The 20,686-nt window shown below is 40.6% G+C and overlaps 1 protein-coding gene across 1 annotated transcript; it reads right to left on the bottom strand.

Moving 5' to 3' along the window:
- Nucleotides 1–11,888: 11,888 nt before the first annotated feature.
- LOC147897051 (glutathione S-transferase U20-like) lies at nt 11,889–15,288 on the bottom strand. Its single transcript, XM_087381754.1, has 3 exons — nt 14,839–15,288; nt 14,299–14,670; nt 11,889–11,953 (listed from the first exon to the last, which is right to left on the bottom strand). The coding sequence occupies exons 1-2, from the start codon at nt 15,151–15,153 to the stop codon at nt 14,305–14,307; spliced, it is 681 nt and encodes a 226-aa protein (XP_087237880.1). The 5' UTR covers nt 15,154–15,288; the 3' UTR covers nt 11,889–11,953; nt 14,299–14,304.
- Nucleotides 15,289–20,686: the final 5,398 nt, after the last annotated feature.

Below are 20,686 nucleotides of genomic sequence, written 5' to 3'. Positions count from 1 at the left end.
TTCAGCCTATCCACAGGATACCTAACTCTGGTAGACCTGCGCAAAATAGGCTCACTTCCAGGTGCTCTCAAAACATCCCTGGTCTTCCTTACTCCAGGTTTAACAACAGAAGGAATACCCAACTCATCATCAATGCTCTGTTCTGAGCCATTGGATTCACCATCCACATAAGAGTGACCTGCATTCACATCAAACATGGGCTGATCTACCTTCTCTTTTCCTTTTCGTGATACCTGCATACCACTATCTGCATTGCTTTGAGGAGATTCTCCTGATCTCAATCTGCCTGTCCATGGCGAAGTATGTGAACCACTGCTAGAGGACACTGCAGGTCCACTGATATTTTGTGATTGTTGCTGTGAATTCTGTGCAGCATTACCATTTTGTGCATCTACATCAATCATCACATTTATTGGTTTATACCAGCTGCTCATCTCATAAAAAACAACATCTCTTCTCACTGTAAACTTACGAGAAGAAGGGTTATAGCATCTATACCCGTTCTGATGTGGAGAATAACCAATAAAGGCGCAGTTCTCAGCTTTTGGATCCAACTTGGACCTCAACTTGTCTAGCACATGAACATAGGCAATGCAACCAAAAATTTTCAAATGAGAAATGTCTGGTTTCCTACGAGTATACATCTCCTCTGGCGTCATGCCATGTATTGCTGCAGTGGGAGTCCTGTTCATTATGTAAACTACTGTAGCAACTACTTCAGCCCAATAATAATCTGGTAGATCTTTTTCATTTAGCATAGCCTGAGATACCTCTCCAATATGCCTATTTTTCCTTTCTGCAAGTCCATATTGCTGTGGGGTATGACTGCATGAATATTGCTGCTTTATGCCATGCTCCTGCAGGAACCTTGCAAACTCATTTGAGAGGTACTCTCCCCCTCCATCTGACCTTAGGCATTTTATTTGCAGGCTTGTTTCTTTTTCAACCATAACTTTAAAAGCTTTGAAGTGACCAAACACTTCACTTTTCTTTTTCATAAAATACACCCAAAGTTTTCTGCTGAAGTCATCAATAAATGTGACAAAATAGTGATAGCCTCCAATAGATGCAGCTTTAGTAGTCCACACATCAAAGTGGATTAATTCCAATGGCTTTTTACTCTCTTGAACATGCCTAGGAAATGGTTTCCTTGCCTGTTTTCCAAATTGACAGGCTTCACAAACCTTATGCATTTCTGCAATCTTGAATTTACGCAATCCTGCAACAATGTTTTGGGCTTGCATTGATTTAAGTCGTTGTATATTAACATGACCAATGCATTTGTGCCAGATATCAATATCTGCAACTACACCGGTCCCATGTGCAAACATTGCTGCACTCAATTTAGGCATGTCCACATCCAACGTAAACATCCTGCCTTTCTTCTTTCCTTTTGCTATCAAGCGACCGTTATTTTTCATATCCTCAACAAAGCATCCATGACGATTAAATCTGACCTACAAGCCCTGCTCAACCATTTGACCAACAGAAACCAGGTTCTTGGTGATGTTCGGGACATGAAATACATCAGACAGGTATTTCTTTTTCCCATCCTGCATAGACAAAGGAATTTTACCAATCTGTACAATAGGATGTGCAGTATCATCACCAGTCTCCACAAATCCTGGTTTTTCCATTTTCCTTGCATCCTGCATCCACTTTGCATGACCTGTCATGTGGTTTGACGCACCTGAGTCAACATACCACACATCATTTCGTTCTTCTGCACTTGTTACAGAATTGGTCATGTGCTGCATCATAAATAGATGCTCATTTCTGTCATCACCCTGTCTACTAGAAGATGCATAATTACCTTGCTGCAATTTTCCATTCATAATGCCATTCTGCTTTTTGTAGTAGTCCTTAGCCATATGACCCATTTTACCACAGTAGTAGCATTCAACATTGTTGTTTGCATTTTGGCCTCTCTGCCATCCACCACGGCCTCTTTGGCTCCCCCTGCCTCTAGAGTTACCATGTCCTCCTCCATAGGACTGGTTTTCTTGAGTTTGCTACATATTCTGATTTCTACCATGGCCTGTAGATCGGCCTCCTCTACCTCTACCTCTACCTCTTCTAGCATTTGAGTAGAAGATAGTTTCTTTTGAAGTTCCTCCTGAAGAAGATGCACCCCCATTTCTCTGCTCTTCAGAAATTAGAAGAGCAAACAACTCTTCAAAATCAGGAAATTTTTCACAGATGGCAATGGATGTCTGGAACTGTGCATAATCCTTTCCTAGACCATTCAAGGTCACAGAAACTAGATCATCATCTTCCACTGGCGACCCAATGGAAGCAAGTGCATCTGCAATTTTCTTCACCTTCATGTGGTAGTCATTTATGCTCAAATTTTCTCTCTGCACATTGTGCAACTCCTATTTGAGCTGCATTTTCCTGGCTTGCATATTTGTGCTGTACATTTTTGCCAAAGTATCCCATGCCTCCTTTGGTGTACTTGCATCCTGAATATGCACAATCATAGAATCCGAAATACTGATAGACAGCCAGTACATAACTTTTCTGGCTCTCTCATGCCATCCTTTAAATGCCTGCATTTCCTGTTGATTGGGAACATTAGGAAGAACTGGTTCTTCTTCATTTCCTGTAATGAACTCCCAATAGCCTTTTCCCATAAGGAAATTCGTCATTCTAAACTTCCATGCTTGGAAGTTGTTCTTGTCAAGCTTTTATGTGACAATCTGTGAAAGAGAATCAGACGCCATTAACGCCATTACAAAACACTGCAAAATATTCTGTCACTGCAAAAAACACAGCTTTTGCCTCACACGGGCAGATCTGCAAAACTGACGAAAGTGGTATTTGACCACACAGTCACTTCCTAGTGACGATTTTGCATCAACAGGCAACAAGCATGATTCTGCAACTCCCAATATCTCTGCACACAGGCATACGATGCAATTTCTATGGCAACTTTTCACCAACCAGCCGAGCAGTGGTCGCACAGCAAAAACAGGGCCTTTTTCTAAGTGCCTGTGAAGAACTTTCGCCTTCAAAATGGGCCCCCGCAGCATATACTGCGCTCTCGCCACACCGCGAGGGGCGTCTGAATCTGAGACAGTGCACTCTTGCACTTCTAGCTGTGCTACCTGTAGAGATTTGCTCCCAAACTCGAAATAGGAAAGCAACACTGGTCCTCTTACCAGGACACCGCGAACTTGGTTTGCTTTCTTGAGCTCCTTACCACAAACAAGGCTCTGATACCATGTGAAGATAGTGGGAGAGAGGGAAGAAGTCTCACTTACGGCTTTCTTACATACACAAAGGGGGAATACACACATAGGTGGAGGCTAAAAACAGTTTTCCTCTTCTTAGTTGTGAAAGCCAAAAGAACTCTAGTACAAAGAAATAGAAGAACCCTATATGTGGGTCTCAAACCAAACTCAACTAACTAAGGTGGCATACTAACTGAGCCACAAACTAACTGTCATCCAGCTCTTATTCGTGGGCGGTGTACCAACCGCATTTGCAGCTAACAAGTCGGTGACATAAATGCACAACAGTCACCTTGGCATATCGTGAGTGGAGCTCGATATCTCAACAACTTTCATGGTGACTAGGGCAAGAATGTGATGCAAGACAAGCAAAGAGATGGGAGGCCATAATAGGTTTGAGGCAAGAGGAGCAAGGGGGACGAGCAAGAGTCAGAGGGGAAACCAAAGGTCAAGAGAGGGGAAAAAGAGGAAGCGCAAAGAGAGGGAGAGGGGAAGGTGAGAGGTAGGTGGGAGGGCAAGGGAACAGAGAGGGAGAGGGGAAGGTGAGCTTGGTAAGGCAGATAGAGGTACGAGGAGTTTGGCTATGGAGTTGAGACTACCAAGAGAGAGAGAGAGGGGTGGGGGGGGGGGGTGGCATAAAGGGGAGGAAAGAGGAGGGGGAAGAGAGGGGAAGCTAGCAAGAAGAGCCATGGAGAGGAGGAAGGAGGCAATGGTGAGGGAGGGGACATAGAGGGAGGGAGAGATTGGTGAGGGGGGGAGAGGGCGGTATGATAGGTTAGGGGGAGGGCAAAGATTGATGAGGGAGAGGGGAGGTGATTAAATTCTTGGGGAAGGGAGGCTACTCTTAGTTGTTCAAGATGTACCTAAGATGTAGGCTCATTCCATCTCAATTTATCGATTCAAGTTGGGTCAAATAAGGAGAACATAAGCATTAGAGCCACATCTTCTGGCTTAAATTTTGGAGAGATGTTTATAGACTTGGAAGTCTAACTTCCTCACAAGATCCCATTAACCAAATCCCTTGTTTTTGGGCATCCTTTCCATATTCTCCATTTCAAAGGGCCTCAAAGATGAGAGATCATGTTCTGAGAATCTTGGCCATTTCTAGCAATGGACACTTATCCTTGCCACCTCTTAGCCATTGAATGTGAGCCATGATGTGTTTCAAAGGATACCAATAATAATGAAATCAAGCACGGATAATCTAGAAACTTTATGTAGAGGCAAACGATAAAAGGCAAGACAATGTCATCTTTAAAAGAATAAGTACAAGTAGATTTTGAATGTATATAAGTTATGCTAGAGAGAAAATGAGTTTGCATTCACTAAATCAATGAAATGAGCCTCCTCTCACCATGGAAATAGTTTTTTAAAAGTGATGCTTTCTAGAAGTTTGTATAGTGAAGCCCATAAAGCCAAGCTATCCTAGTTATGACATTAGGGGCCTTTGATAATACTACTCTTTTATTCTACCAACATTACGCCGAGAAATATAACAAGTTACTTTGCAAGCAACGAGCCAAAAAGTCCATATATAAAGAACAACTGATGCATCATTTTTCATTAACTACCTCAGAGCACTCATCACATTCCAGGGATAGTAGATTGCCATAATACATCATGCACTTATCTAGGCTCTCTCAAGATCAATAATCCTTGAGCAATTTCATATAGCATGTTGGTGGACCTGAGTGATCAAGGCACGAGCAATGATAAATAATAACAGTGAAGCCACAACCAACTCTTCTAACCAAATAGGGGATAGATGATCAATGTTTGTTGTTTTGATCTCGACGTAAAACTTTATTAGTACATATTTCAAACTTAACCCATGGCATGCCTGAACTCAAGATCCCACCTGTTGGTTTCTATAGTTGCATGACCATTCCATAAGTTTGGGGAAAGGGGCTAATGCAATGGCTTCCTTCACACTCGCACATTCCGACACAGTTTTCGTCCATGTGCTCAGATGAAGGCATTTTGTCACACTAGGAAGCTTAAAGTTGCCCATCCCTTCGAATACCTTGAGCCATCCTATCCAAGATGCAAGGATCATATCGACCAAACCTATGCAATCACCTCCATAGTAGAGCTTCCCACTGCTCACGTCTTGCAAGGCTTTATCTAATGTGATGAAGGTCTCTGTTAAGTCTTTTGTCGCCTTCTCTTGATCCTCGCCTTGGCATTTCAAAATCTGACCAGCTGCATCATACATCTAATCCTACCCAACACGACTCCAATTTCATTACTTGAGGTAGATGACATTCGTTACTTCTGCTGCGAATCTTTAGAAACTAGCTTGTAAACTAAGAACCATATACTTCATGCTTGATTTCGATATTTGGCGGCACACACTGAAAACAAGATTGCATAGTGGTATGGTAGAGAATGATCACACCTTTCCATGTCACCTTATTATCGATGAAATCTGCCCAAAAGTGTGCCTGTGCTCATTTGTAGGGACCCTCCGAAAGCAATCTCTTTGACAGCCACACTTCATCGAGGTATTGAAGTATGATGAGCGAAAACGAGGAAGCTAGCACTAAGCATTATTGAATGAGAACCTGTGGTCATCCATGACATGCTACAAAATAACGTTTTTTCTGGGACTCTCTTATTGGACATGAAATTTTTGCTAAAGTTTTACCTTCATTTCAAGATGGTCCAAATTTGTATCGAATTTAACATTTTGTGTTCTTTTGATAGATTTTCAAAGCAAACATGATTATTTGCATGCATTTAAAATTTCATGCCTTCCTTTTCAAATGCATCAAAGTAAATGAGTCAAAGAAAGCCATGGCTCGTGACTATTCTTTCACACACATGTTACAACTTTCCACCTTTTCAAATCTATATTTAGAAAAAAACTAATCTATATTTATCATTGTGATGAGAAATTTTATTAAAATGTTTAAACCATTTCATCAATTACACAAGCAAAAGAGAGGGCCAGGGCAAGTGGCATGGTCCTATAGTCCATAGTGGACATAAAACAAGGCGGGTCATCTACATCTAGCCCAAGACTGAGAGAGAGAAGAGAGTGGTGATTCCATGACATACAAATGGGCCATGGCTTCTATCATCTAGGTGCATCAACGACAAAATTTCAAAGTTTCACTAACACCCTCGTTCTCATGGTGACTTTTGCTTTTGCCACAAGGAAAAGGGAATTTGAAATTCCAATTTTCATTTGATAGCTAAAAGTATGTATAACATATTTAACATACAAATGGGCCATGGCTTCCATCTAAGTGCAACCAATGATGAAATTTTCAGCAACACCCTTGTTATTTTAGTGGCTTTTCCTTTTACCCCAAGGAAAAATAAATTTTAAATTCCAATTTTCATTTGACAACAGAAATATAATGTAAACATATTTACAATAGCTTAAGGAGACTCTTTGCTCCACAGAATATTAACCCTTTAAGTTCTCTTTGGTCATGGCATGACTTATAAGTGGCCTAGGTCAACATTGGTACTATCTAACACTTGGTAGTACTTAGCACTACCAAGTACTTTCTCTATCTATCACATTTGAAATCGAGTTTGATTTTTTAAAGTTGATTATTACTTATAAATCTTTGTTGAAATAATTTGTAAAAAAGTAGTAGCATACTATGTTTTAAAAGTAGTAGAATTTTCATTTCTTTTCTTTTCAAAAAATAAGATGTAGTAGCATATTTTTAGGAACATACATTTATTTTTTATTTGAAAAATATATTGTTAAAAGAAATAGCATATTAAATTTTAATTTAATAGAGTTTATAGATCTATGAGTTTATTTCAATAACTTTGAAATCACATTTTGATGTTTTTATGTTTAATGTTTAGTATTAAGATGATTTTGAACTATTATATAAGTAATTATTTAGCGATTTCTTTAAGAAATGATTCTTGTGATGATTGGGAGGTTTTCTTGTATCGATTGGTAAAACAACTTTCACACACACACACACATGTACACATACACATTTCATATATTTATATATGTGTGTGTGTGTGTGTGTGTCTATGTATATGTGTGCACATGTGTGTGTGTGTGTGTGTACATAGAGAGAGAGAGAGAGAGAGAAAGAGAGAGAGAGAGAGAGAGAGAGAGAGAGAGAGAGAGATACATACATTATACACATGGATGTAATATATATATTTATAAAGTATAAGAGAAAATATTTGACTTTGAACCGGTTGTGAGGCTCACCTATGCTAGCCTATATCAACCCATTTAAAGTATATTCAGTTGTATACATACATTATACACATGGATGTAATATATACATTTATAAAGCACAAGAGAAAATATTTGACTTTAAACTGGTTGTGAGGCTCACATATGCTAGCCTATATCAACCCATTTAAAGTATATTCAGTTGTGTAGCTCACACATATTGGCTTGTATCTACCCATAGATTGTACACCCTATGAATATAGACACTTTTTTAGAATGTGATGTTAAATAGTATATTTATAAAAAATGCAACATCTATTGTATTAAACACTAATTCTAGGGTCCACATTGACCTGTGTTCACATAGCATCTAGTGCAATAGGGGAATGCAAGTGCAAAGTATCTGATGGAATGTCATAAGCATAAGCATGATGAGAATGAAAAGAAAGATAGTGAACTCAGCCATGGTTTGAAATCTACTTTAAAAAATGAACAACTTAATTCAAAAACTATATCCAAGAATTGCATATTCATGTAATCACATGGATTCTCTTGTGATTACGTGTCATGATGATATATTTCACACATTCACGAATACAATCACGCCTTTATGCTATCAGGTGGTAGTACCAACACTACCGGCGGTAGTATTAACCATACCAGCGGTGATTTTATTATTGCTGGTAGTAAAAGTATTCCCGCCAGGAATAGTAGCACTACTGACAGTCGTATGTCTCTTAGCACCAATAGTACTCCTACCATCAACAGTGCTACAATAATTACCGAGAGTAGTACTACCGCCCCAAGATATATGCCAACCGTCGGTTTCATTTTCACTAACAGTGGATTGAGAAGAGGTAAAAATTCTCTTCTCTCCAAGGCTTGGCCTAGGGGCCTGGTCCAGGAAGTGGTTTCTGGTCCCACTCCTAAATAGGATGGGGGGCTAGTTGGAACCATAACCTGGAACTAGGTTTCCTGGGGAAGTGGATAGGGAAGATATTTTTCAAATCAATGTCTTTTATGAGAATCTCCTCCATATCATCCATAGATGGTTTGGCAAGGTTGCACGTAGGAAGGTGAATACACATAGACCTACTACACTCAGGCAACATCTTATTGGATTTTGTTGGAAAGTCTAGATGCCAAGTAGGCATCATAGACCAGGGGATGGACTTCTCAGAGGCCGAGTAGGCATCATAGATCGGGGGATGGCCATGGACTTCTTGGAGAGTTGAAAGGCATTCAAGCATTTCAAGAAGTCTTTGGAGACAGATGCCAACTTTGCTAAGAGAGTTTGTAGGAAAGAGGAAGAGCATGGGCGAAAAAAGTGGCTTGCACTCAAGCTACAAGAAGTAGCCTTAAGAGACAGATATACATGCCATGCAGATACCTATGCATTGGGATGGATCATTGTTGGGATGATTCAATTTTTTGAAGATGCTTGGGGTTATCTTGAGAATGATCAAAAAATGCCTCCCTCTCATGTCATTAATGCCATTAAGAATCATGCGCAGGAACAAATGATGCATCGCATTGCCGATCAGAGAAAGCCAACTGCATAGACCAATGATATCTTAAAGAGAGTAGAATGTGAGGGAGAATAGGCTATGAGGCCTATGGAAGATATGCCTCTTGCCCTTAGGCTTGCAACCTAAGCCACATTTATTGCCTTGTAATATTTTTGGGGTACCATGTGTCTGTCAAACTTATCGTAATAAACTTCTTGTTCAAAAACAAAATTATTGAGCTTGAAAGAATTTATAATTTGAAAATATTCCATTTATGTTGTGGATCTATGGCCATTTATGTTATGGAAATATTGCAACATTTGAAAGCATTTATCCAAGATTGCAACATGTACATTTTGTTCAATTAAAGTAGTTTTGTTATAACTTATTTTGCATAGCATATGTAACATCTTCATGAATCTTTCATCAAGCAGATTGCACGTGACATTTGCATTGTGTCCTAACTCACACATCTTGAACTCAAAAATTTTGAATTTGGTGCATGCAGACTTTGCATACCATTGCACTCTGAGCATTCATCTGTACTACACTATCTGAACTGCACTTACAACTTTCCTATGAGAATGTCACAAGGAGAGAATACTCCTTCTCCACACAAGGAGGAGGAAGGCTATAGAAGAGCATGCAAGCATCCATTGATGCAACAAGAGGCTCTATGTGCTGAGCATCATGTACGCTCATCATGGAGGTCTATATGTTTAATAATTCAATTTTTATCTGAAGATATTGTCAATAAGTATCCCTAGGGGGTCAACTCCCTTTAGTAACAAAAACCTATCAAAATCTTGAGTATGAGATGAATTTAAAAATATGCAATGAGTAGAAATTAGTCAAATTAACATGGTTGTGTTCTACACTAAAAGAGCTTCAAATATGTGTCTACACCTTGCAATTTAGCTAACACATGAAAAAGTTACACTAATTTGAAAGGATATGGGTTTTCATATTTTAATGTATTTTTTGTTCCCCCCCCCCCATCCAAAAGACCCCCCCCTTGGGCCTCTCATATTCTGAAAAATATGTATAAATCTTAAAATATTGCATATTTTTCAAGGTATATGCCTTATATTTTGTGGGAGGGGGGACATGAGATTTTCATATTTTTCCTTTGCATATTTGAAAATTTTAAAGGAAATCCATGCATGTTCTATATGGATCTTATCCCCCCATACTCTGGATTTTTGAATTCTATATGGACCTTGTCCCCCCATACCCTGGATTTTGGAGGAGGGTAGTGACATAATACATATTGAGTTGGTGGCCCAAGTAAGTATCACATACAAACTAGCAATCAACACCATGGGGCCTATTGGTTTTGTAGGCATGCAATGGAAAGAAGTGAACAAGCTAGTCTCCAAACAAGAGCTTTTGGCAATCCAGCCCTTAAAGGCCGATGAAGAGGTAGCCTCAGGAAGCTAGGCGAGGAGACATAAAAAACAACAAAGGGAGATGGAAGCACACCAACCCAAGCTTTGGACTAGCACTGGTGATGGAAGATAGCCAATTGCCGACACAAACAAATTCGGAAAAATGCCAGGCAAATATATATTGAGCTATATGGGAAGGTGCCACACCATAATGAAGTGGCGATAAACTTTGCCAAATTCTTATATCGCACTTCATTAAGGGTATCCAGGTGGACTTCTCCTCTTATAAGGACAAGCGTACGCATGGTCATACTGAAGTGACATTCACCGAGTCACAATCATCAAGGGCATTGGAGGGTGCACATGGACTACTCGAGCAACAAGTGGCGTAGCTCTGTGAAGAGAATGTAGCCCGGTTGGAGCAAGTCCAACGTCTAGAAACTAAAAGACCGCAAACCAAGCTAGAGCTACAGAGCGAGATTATAGCTCTATGTGCCCAATTGAAGAGCTTGGAGGAACTCAACACACGGTTGCGGCAAGAGGCCCATGATGCACATGCAACACTGATCAGAGATGTGAGCGTGGAGGCTCAGGGGGTGCACTACTAAGAAATTATTTGTATCACGTGCATTCAAGGGGTATTAAGAAAACCCCTCAACTAAAATTTCCCTGCGAATAAAAACACCCCTCTTTACTTATGAACTAAGTGCTTTTTTTCTAATGTTATATTGAAAAATTCCTCCTATTAGTTGTTTGTCAGCATCCATCTTCTCAACCATATGCCTTGCAACCCCTTCCAAGTTCTACTTCTCTTTGTTTGAGTCCTTGAGGCTCTTTCTCCATGTCAATGTTATCACACAGTTGTGTTAGGGTCAATAGTAGAGTCAGAGTCTATTATAGAAGGAAACAAGCCCGGTAAAGATGAGCTTCTATTCGAGAAGTCAGTTTTTATTAAGGATTAGTTTTTATTAAGCAATCCTGTGAATTTTTCAACTATCTCTTCTACAGTTTGTGGTGCTTTGATATTCTAAAACATTTGGTTCATTTAGAGATTTCACTGTGTAAACATTTGGATCAAGTATTGCATGCATATTGTCACTTTGTTCTACAAACTCTAAAATCTAACATTGGTATCAGTGCCAAGACAATAGCGAGTCCTATGAGCACTTGTTGTGAGCTTTTCACTATTCAATTTTGTAGGCAATAGGTTGTGCATGGGAGCTTGTCTTGGTCATACATGTCGAGACCGTCAGTTTGCAACAGGGACAAAGTACTATGTTTTCCACGAGTTTGTAGAATAATGAAAAACAAAGGCGGTTGTAGGAGAAGAGTTGCACTTGACATTGTATCTTAAGTTTGTTTTCAGACATTGATTGGAAGACTCTAGGAGGAGAACATGGAAACGTTGATGAAAGACAAACCAATAGAAAGTTCACTCATAAGGTTTACTGGTCATAATTTTTCCTCATGGAAGCTTGCGACTCAACTCTACTTGATGCAAAAGGGTTTATGAAGCTTACTCGATGGAACAGAGAAGAAGCCAGAAGATGAAAGAGAAAAAGCCTTGTGGTACCAGAAGAATGACAAGGCAATTGGCTCAATGGAGTGAGCACTTGGACCAAACTATTTCCACCATGTTGACGTGAAGAAAATCGCTACCTAAAATTGAAGAATATTAGAAACACTGTTTGGGTTATGCATGAAACATTCGAAAGAAATTTTGAAACAAGAACAATTTGATACAAAGATGAAGAACAACGAGAATCTGGGAACTTTTCTCAATAAGATGCGGTTGCTCCTTAGGCAATTGCATGACCTGGGCTCAGGCGTGGAAGTGGAGGACAAAAAGGTCATTCTTCTAAAGGCCTTACCCTCAAAATATTTTGATGAGAGAATTCTAAGGCTTCTTGATTGTGTGGCCCTTCTTTTGACTGAAGAAAGACGTGAAGATATCTTACCAACATTCGATAAAGCATATGCAGTCAAAGGGAAAGACAATCAGAATAAGAAGAAAATTGTGGTAAGCCAAGGCACGACGAGGATCATTGTTGGTGAAACGAAAAGTCCAAAAGGCAAGTAATTCTAAACGAAGGCATATGAAGCTTCATCCTTCGAGGACCATGCAGACTTTGCAACATTCTCTGATTATGATTGTGCATTTTTTATACTCTTTCGGTGCACTTGTCTTGCACTTGTTTTTTAGTTTTACTGTTAGGTGCTTATGGTGTTCACATGCTTGAGTTAATTAGCTCTTAAGGTGTTGATTACCAGTTCTGAGCATTTTCTGTCCCATTGATAGTTATCTTGAGAATTATGTTGGCTCCCTCATTCTCCCCATATTAGCTCAAGGGGGGTTTGTTGGAATTTGATCCTCATGGGGTGGAGACCTCACACTTTAGGGTGACATGGTATATGCTAGTCCGTGGACATATTAGAAGCTAGTTTTTTTTTAATATTGCAGTGCCGCCAAGGCCTAGCCAAGGGTTGAACTCACGCACACTCACACACACACACACCCACCTTAACCACTAGGCCAGGACCCCATTGATTAGAAGCTAGTTGACATGTGAGCTTGTTGATTGGTCGAGTGGCGTGGACATATAAGAAGCTAGTTGACATGTGAGCTTATTGATTGGTCGAGTGGCGTGGCTCATGGATTGTTGGCATGGATGAGACGTGGCACTTGCAAGGAAATTGGGGTGACTCCAGTAAGCACTACAGAGGTAGCAATCTTGTACGTGATTGGTCGATTGGTGCATGCATGGACACTTGGTACAAGGTGAAATGTGAGCATGGCAATTCTGAGCAAAGGTGTGGCTTCTAGAGACATGAGGTGACAAGAAGAGCTCAAGACACTAAACTGTGGCAATAGCACGATCCTTATAGAAATGGTTCATGGCACGAGTTCTCCTTCTCTTTGTCCGAGTCCTTGAGGCTCTTTCTCTATGTCAGTGTTATCACACAGTTGTGTTAGGGTTGGTAGTAGGATCACAGTATATTGTACAAGGCAACAAGCCCCGTAGGGATGAGCCTCTAGTCAACAAGTCATTTTTTATCAATGAATCCTATGAATTTTTCAACTCTCTCTTCTACAATTTGTGGTGCTTTGATATTTTGAAATACCTGGTTCATTTGAAGATTTCATTGTGTAAACATTTGGATTAAGTATTGCATGCATATCGTCACTTTGTTCTACAAATTCTAAGACCTAACAATTAATTCTAAAAACGAAAAAATAAAGGCAAAATGTGAGTAACCTAGTTCAGAGCCTTGCTACTGCACTAGCCTCTGATTATGTAATTGTAATAAAACTTTGTTTTTCAAAAAGAGAAACAAGGTGGTAACACCACATAAGTGTAGTACTACACACATATGTGTTAGTAACTAAGAAATGGTTGGGTTTTGATAGTCACGTTAGTGATGCATGATGGTACACAAAAAATAAGTCAGTATTTATTTTTATTTCTACCCTATTTTTCTCTCCCCCCCCCCCCCCCCCCCCATCCTCTTTCCCCCTATTTTATAAACTATTCTAACTATTTTCATGTCCCGACACATGAAATGCATCAAGTAAAATAGAACCCTTGTGAGTCAAACACAAAGTGAGCCGAGGCTTTAAAACTTGTCACTCATCAACCTGAACACAATTTTTTTTTATACAAATAAGGTTAATTGGTTTACATTTGGATGACAAGACCTAAAAATTTTGAGTAAAGGTGAAAAAGGGGAGGCTACACTTAAAAGCTCGATACAGAGTGCTCGAGTTAGAAGGTTGCTCGACCCAACTGATCGCCTAACTCGAACACCCACCAATGATGAACATGCAACCATCCTAGGCTTTCCATACCAAGTGGGTATGATAAGTGGATCTATCCATTCCATGCAAAATTGTAAAACTTTATTTACTATTAAGTTAACCTATTTCAAACAAGTTTTCAAACAAGTTCTAATTCCTCTATCAGCAGTCATGCGAAAACTCAACTCGTATGAAATGTGTTTCCTACTCAAGCTCAAATACGTGTTTTCCTAATCTCGCGTGCCCATTCCAATACTTTGTGAGCAGGGGCTAATGCCATGGCTTCTTTAACACTTTCACACTCTCCCACACTTTTCGTCCATGCGTTCAGATGAGGGCATTCCCTCTCATCTGGAAACTTGAAACTGCTCAATTCTTCCATTGCCTTGAGCCATTCCATATAAGACACAAGGGTGACATCGACCAAGCCTAGTGAATCGCCTCCGTAGTACGGCTTCCCACCGCTCAAGTCCTGGAAGGCTTTGTCTAGAGCGATTAGGTTCTCCGTTAAGACTTTCGCACCTTCCTCTTCACCCTCGCCTGCTTTGCTTCTCATAATCCCACGGATTCCGTCAAAGATCTACGAGCACCCAACACGAACAATTTGAATACTTAATCCTTGGGACTTAGGAGCTTAACTTGTATAAATGGAGAACCAAATATTAGCCGGACGCAACTGCAAATAAGATTTCGTGCTTAAATGTGCAGAAAAATAAAGATACCAAAGATCCGACCATTCTGTGCTCACCTTCTTATCCACGAAGTCTGCCCAAAAGCGCGCCAGTGCTCGTTCGTAGGGACCCTCCGGAAGCAATCTCTTCGCGGGCCACTCTTCATCGAGGTACTGAAGTATGATAAGCGACTCGGAAAGGGGCTTCCCGTCGTGGATCAAGACGGGGACCTTCTTATAGATTGGATTAGAATCCAGCAGCAACTGGCTCTTATTAAACAGGTCCTCCTCCTGATACTCAAACTCGATCCCCTTTTCTCTGAGAGCGATCAGCACACGAAGGCAGAACATGCTGGACCATCTGCTGAGGAGTGTGATGTTGTGAGAAGGCATGGCGGGCGGGATGTAGAAGCAGAGGATATATGGTGGTAGAAGAGGTTAGGGAAGCTTGGAGGAAGACGATGAGTTGTAGTGGGCACCCAACATCGACCGGGAAGCAGCGTTCAGCAGCCTTCGGGAAAAGCGCAGTCTCGGATAAGAAACAAATGGACAAACGGGAACATACGTATATATCAATTCATTTCCTGAATACGTTATGTCATGGTTGGGAAATGCATCTCAAATGCTTATGAGGGAAAAGCCTGAACGAGGCTTTTCCCCAAAATGAAAGTGGCTCGGTCCACCGCGAGCCACTTTCATTTTGGGAGAAAAGCCAACTTCATGCTTTTCCCGTACGTCGAGGGCCTCGTGGGAGGCCTTGAAAATGACTGAACAACGACATGTGTGACAGTGACCTTCAACAGGACTTCCAATAGCCAACGAAGCACAGCCAGAATTTTGACATTGATTTCACCTGCGAGTGCATTGATTTCAACTTCCTCGTAGGAAGTACAAAGGATCGGACAGCTGGAATTAAATTCCAGCTGACCGCAGGCCTTGATGTGCATTGTGACCATCTGAAATGTGTCTAAAATGCATCCAAGAGCCCCTCGCTTCCCTAAGATTTAGCCCTCAAGGCCTTGTTGAGTACACTAGGTGAGCTTCTCCTCAACCTAAGGACACACCTAAATGAGAACATTAGGCATGGATTAATGGGCCTCCAATGTTGTGCTAAAGTTATGCACACCCATTTGAGGGCACGCTCCATAACTTTTTTTTGATTTCTTGAAAACCAAAACAGATTGAAATTTTGGAATCCAAACTAGTGGGACTGCTGCATGGTGGTCTTCAAATATTGATAGTTGTTGGTATTAGTATCTAGATTCACCCTAAAATGGAAGAAGTTGAAAATGTGCAATTTGTGCATGTGCAAATATCTTTTAATAAATCCAATACTATTTACAATTTTGAATTGTTTCTTTTTCCATGCACTTTCTTGCTATATGGCTCATAAGCATGCCAAAGGTCATTGCATTTTATAATACACATCATCAAACCCGATAGCATGCCCTTTGGCCTATTTGTGTTTTGAAGCATTTGAGGCCACATTGCACTTGTTTGGGATATCCAATTTTGCTAACATGTATTGTCGGCGGGGGAAAAACTGGCGGGCTAAAAATTTAGCTACTCCCACGAATTTGTAATTTTCAGGCCTCTCACCCATCAAATCTTGGAAGATTAAGTACTTCCAACCCGCCCTTGCCTTGCAACCCACACGCAGCTCGATGTGACCTTGTGACATCTTTGGTTTGGCATTGTCATCTTTCGGGTAAGTTGTCTTCTATTCTTTGCTCCCCTCACAAGCTAGCTTATCTCTATTTTGGTTTGGTAACATGCAGCTCACCATGGCTTGCTAGAGAAGCACACAGAGACTGTGAGATAAGAAAGTTGAAAAGCTTGGTCAGGCCACAAGGAACAAACTGCGGGTCGAGGAAAGAAATGGTGCGGTATCGAAACGACAATGGAAGATACTTTTGCAAACGTTTGCGAAGGGAGAAACAATGAGAAAAAAGAAGACTCCTTGCAGAACAGCAGCAGGAAGAAGTTGCAGATGCACACATTTTATCATAATTTACCATCAGAGCAAAGAACATGAGTTGTGATGTCATGATTGGTGGTAGTATTCGAGGAAGCAACATCATGCCATTCAGGTGAATACCATTCTCGAGTCTTCCCAAGCTTTAGCTTACACCCTAAATTTCATAGAGTTACAACCCTACCAACACCTCGGGGAGATGCATGAAGAGTAGAAGCAATGCCCAATCATCCCAATCCGAGTAGTATATGGGCTTCAACAAAACACAAGAAAAGGAGAGACAGCCTAAGTGTGAAAGTCATTGCAATAGTGGTGACGTTTTGGCACAAAAATACAAGAGCTTCTCTAAATAACAAGGACATATATAGAAATCAAACGGGACACAAGATGTTTGGTGAGAGCACATCATACACACGTCGCTTGATACAATGCAGGTTAATGGTTACCTAAACCATCCCGGTGGTTTTTTGTGATTGAGCTTTGGGATAGTTTACTTGTTTTAATTTTTGATACAATACACATCAGTGGTTACCTAAACCAGCCTGGTAATTGTTTGTGATTGAGCTTTGGCATAATTTACTAGGTTGGCTTGGACTTAATGTGATTGTCCTAAACTAGCCTGGTGGCGGAATATCATGCAACCATGGCTGGTTCAGCTCAAACACCAGAACCAAGCTGGCTTGGACTTAATGTGATTGTCCTAAACTAGCTCGGTGGTTGGAATACCAAGCAACCGTGGTTGGTTCAACTCAAACACCAGCTATGTGATTGTCCTGAACCAGTGTGGTTGAATAGAAAGTAACAGCAATATATTTCGCAATTGAACATCAAGATATTATTATTTTACAAAACGAGCCTGGTGGTTGGAACATCATGCAACAATGGCTGGTTTATCTCAAACATCGGTGTGGTTGTACATACATTAGTAGTTGACCAGCTCGATTGTTGAAATTACTGTATTTCTTATACTTAAATTAGTTAAATTTAATTTTCCTACTGTTTGGGTCATATACCACGTAATTCCCAATCAATAAATCCCAAAATAAGGGAAAATGTAAATCCCAAACAGTATACTAATCCCAAACAACCACCGCACTTGTTTTAGTGACAATGAATGTGCATGAGGAACCATCTAATTCATAGGTCCAGATTAGCATTCAGTTGAAATCAGGCTCTAATAACAATGATTGTGCTTGAGGGACCATCTAATTCACAGGATGAGATTAGCATTGAGGTGGAATCAGACTGTAATAACAATGACTTGGCATGGGGGACCATCTAGTTCACAAGCTTAGATTAGCATTCAGTCGGTTCATCAAACTGTAATGACTTATGACGAGACTATTGTTATTACAGTTTGATGAAGTGACTCAATGCTAATTTGATGCCCTGCTTTGATCTTGCCTTTCTTTAAGACAATTGACTATAATCACAATGACTTTGCATGAGGGGCCATCTAGTTCACGGGCTCAGATTAGCATTGAGCCAGAACCAAACTGTAATAACAATAAGTTTGCATGAGGGACCATCTAATTTGCATGCTCATATTAGGATTAAGCTAAAGTTAGACTATAAGAACATATCATACTATTAGAATTTTTTGATGATCCATAAATTCTCCCATGGCAACCATTTAATCGCATGTCATGGCTAGACGATGATGTCCCGGGGGATTCACAGGGGGAAACTTATGATATCACGTGAGTGTACAATAGGGGGCTTTTTTGAAATGAGGCATAAGCTTATACATTAGGGGTGGGGGCCCTTTTTTTTCCCCAATATTGAATTTAAGCTAGGGGGACCATGTCATATTTAAGAAGGGGGGACATAATATAGGTTACCTTGGGTAACTAGTCTAAACAAGTTTGATTTTGTGTATGGTTTTAAATAGTCATAGGGAAATTTGCTTATTGTGTAATCTAAATGCTTGAGAGAGAATGTAGATTTAAGGAAAGGGGGGGACATAATGGAATTTTGGTGGTATCTTATAAGCTTAAATAGGGGTGTTTTATCATCCTACGTGGATCTTAAATAGGGGGTTTTCTTGAAGTTCATGCACGCAGGTGACGTCCCCCTTTGATGAAGAGTGAATTCCCCGGGGATGATGTGTATGACTGCCTATGCTAGGTTGGGCTACCAGCAAGCTGGGTACATGTGCCACCGCTCCTCCCCCCTCATCCCATTGAGTTATTATGCTCTTGGCTTTGATTACTAATAAATTCTCTCATGGCAACCATCTAGTCGCACGTCATGGCTAGACGATGATGTATATGACTGCCTACATTAGGCTGGGCTACTAGCAAAATCCAGCGGGTGGATTGTGTGCTCTTAGCAGTGATAAGCACCGAGAGTTGCACAAACTGACATAATAAATGAATGGGAAAAGAGTGGGAGGGCGAAAAGTCTAGCTATATAAAGGCCTTAAGGGCAGAGAAACAATTCACCACACCTAGGAAAATCCCTCTCCTATCCCCTTTCACACTCTCCAAGCCCCCTTCCACCCCTCTAATGAATCTTCTGCTACAACCTCGATGCCCCTTCATAATGTTTCCTAGTCATGGGATCCATTGTTTTCCTTGGCTCTCCATCCTGCAACACTCCACCATCCATAGCCATGACCAAGGGAGGTGCAAGATGGGGAGCCAAGGGAAACAGGTCTTAAGGGGGGGATTGCAGAATGGATTTTAGGTCTATTGCATTTGATCCCGTTCTCAGCTACGAATGTCCATCATCGTTGTTCCGTCAGGCACTTGGAGAGAACTCTAAAATAGCTTCAAGAACTAGTGCGGTGGTTGAGAAATTGTTGCACAAGGACTAATAGGACTAAAATAGCTCCAAAATAAGACTATTTTCCTTGTTTTAGAAGTATAACAGCTCCAACAACCAGCACGGTGGTTGCGGATATGGACCTTGAGGGGTCCCCTTTAGGGATTGACATGCCATGGTGGTCTTCATGCCAATGTGGTGGTCTCTCCATGCCGACATCATTGCTCGAACTAGCATGGTGCTGCACAATGACAGGTGGCAAGGCAAAATTTTTGTGCTATAGTCAAGCCAATGTGGTAGTCACTCCATGCCAACATCATTGTTTGGACCAACATGGTGGTCAGCGCAACACAAGATTGTGTTGCACAGTAAAAGATGGCGAAGCTGCACAATGACAGGTGGTAAGGCAAAAGTTTTGTGTTGTAGTCAAGCCAACATGGTGGTCGCTCCATGCCAACATCATTATTTGAACCAACACGATGGTCAACGCAATAAAAGATTGTGTTGTGTAGTGATAGATGGCAAAGCTATGCAATGACAGGTGGCAAGGCAAAAGCTGTGTGATGTAGTTAGGCCCGAGGAAGAGCAATAGTCTCTCTGCTCATGAGTAAATGCATATAGTGCCATGTGTCGAGCTCTATACTATTGACAATGATAAGATTGTGTCTCATTATTATGTTAGTGTAGAAATCTTGATGCTGAAAAAAATTACGGCGAGAGCGTGGGTCCGTGCAAAATTCAAAACCTCACCCACTAACGCATCACATCGCGGCCCCAAAATGGCCCCAAAAATAGTTTCGCAATTGGCTACACCCAAGCAAACATTGACCCACACCTCTTGAGCATGATGTATTCTTAATTTAATTCATACAGATGTATGGGGTTATGCACAGACCCACAACATCAATGGTTCACTTTTCTACTTGACTTTCATCGACAACTATAGCAGATATTGTTGGGTCTACTTTTTGAAAGAGAAATCTAAAGTTTTTTCCACGTTTCAAGGATTCAAAACCATGGTTGAGAACTAGATAAGCAGAAAGATCAAAGTCATGAGATCAGACAAAGGAGAAGAATACATGTCTTTAGCATTCATGAACTTTTATAGAAGTAATGGCATTCAAAGACAATTCACTTATGCAAATACTCCTCAACAGAATGCAAGAGCTAAAAGAAAGAATGGAA

This window comes from Dipteris shenzhenensis, chromosome 11 (assembly GCF_047967505.1).
Source record: "Dipteris shenzhenensis isolate YYH24624 ecotype China chromosome 11, Dip_SZ_1.0, whole genome shotgun sequence".
NCBI lineage: Eukaryota > Viridiplantae > Streptophyta > Polypodiopsida > Gleicheniales > Dipteridaceae > Dipteris > Dipteris shenzhenensis.
This window is presented reverse-complemented; position numbering and strand designations above follow the sequence as displayed.

What these genes read in the sequence shown, in the direction of transcription:
- LOC147897051 (XM_087381754.1), bottom strand. Translation starts at nt 15,153, where the DNA reads ATGCCTTCTCACAACATCACACTCCTCAGCAGATGGTCCAGCATGTTC. An exon ending in CAGACTTCGTGGATAAGAAG is followed by an intron (nt 14,671 to 14,838) that starts GTGAGCACAGAA and finishes GGGTGCTCGTAG; the next exon opens with ATCTTTGACGGAATCCGTGG.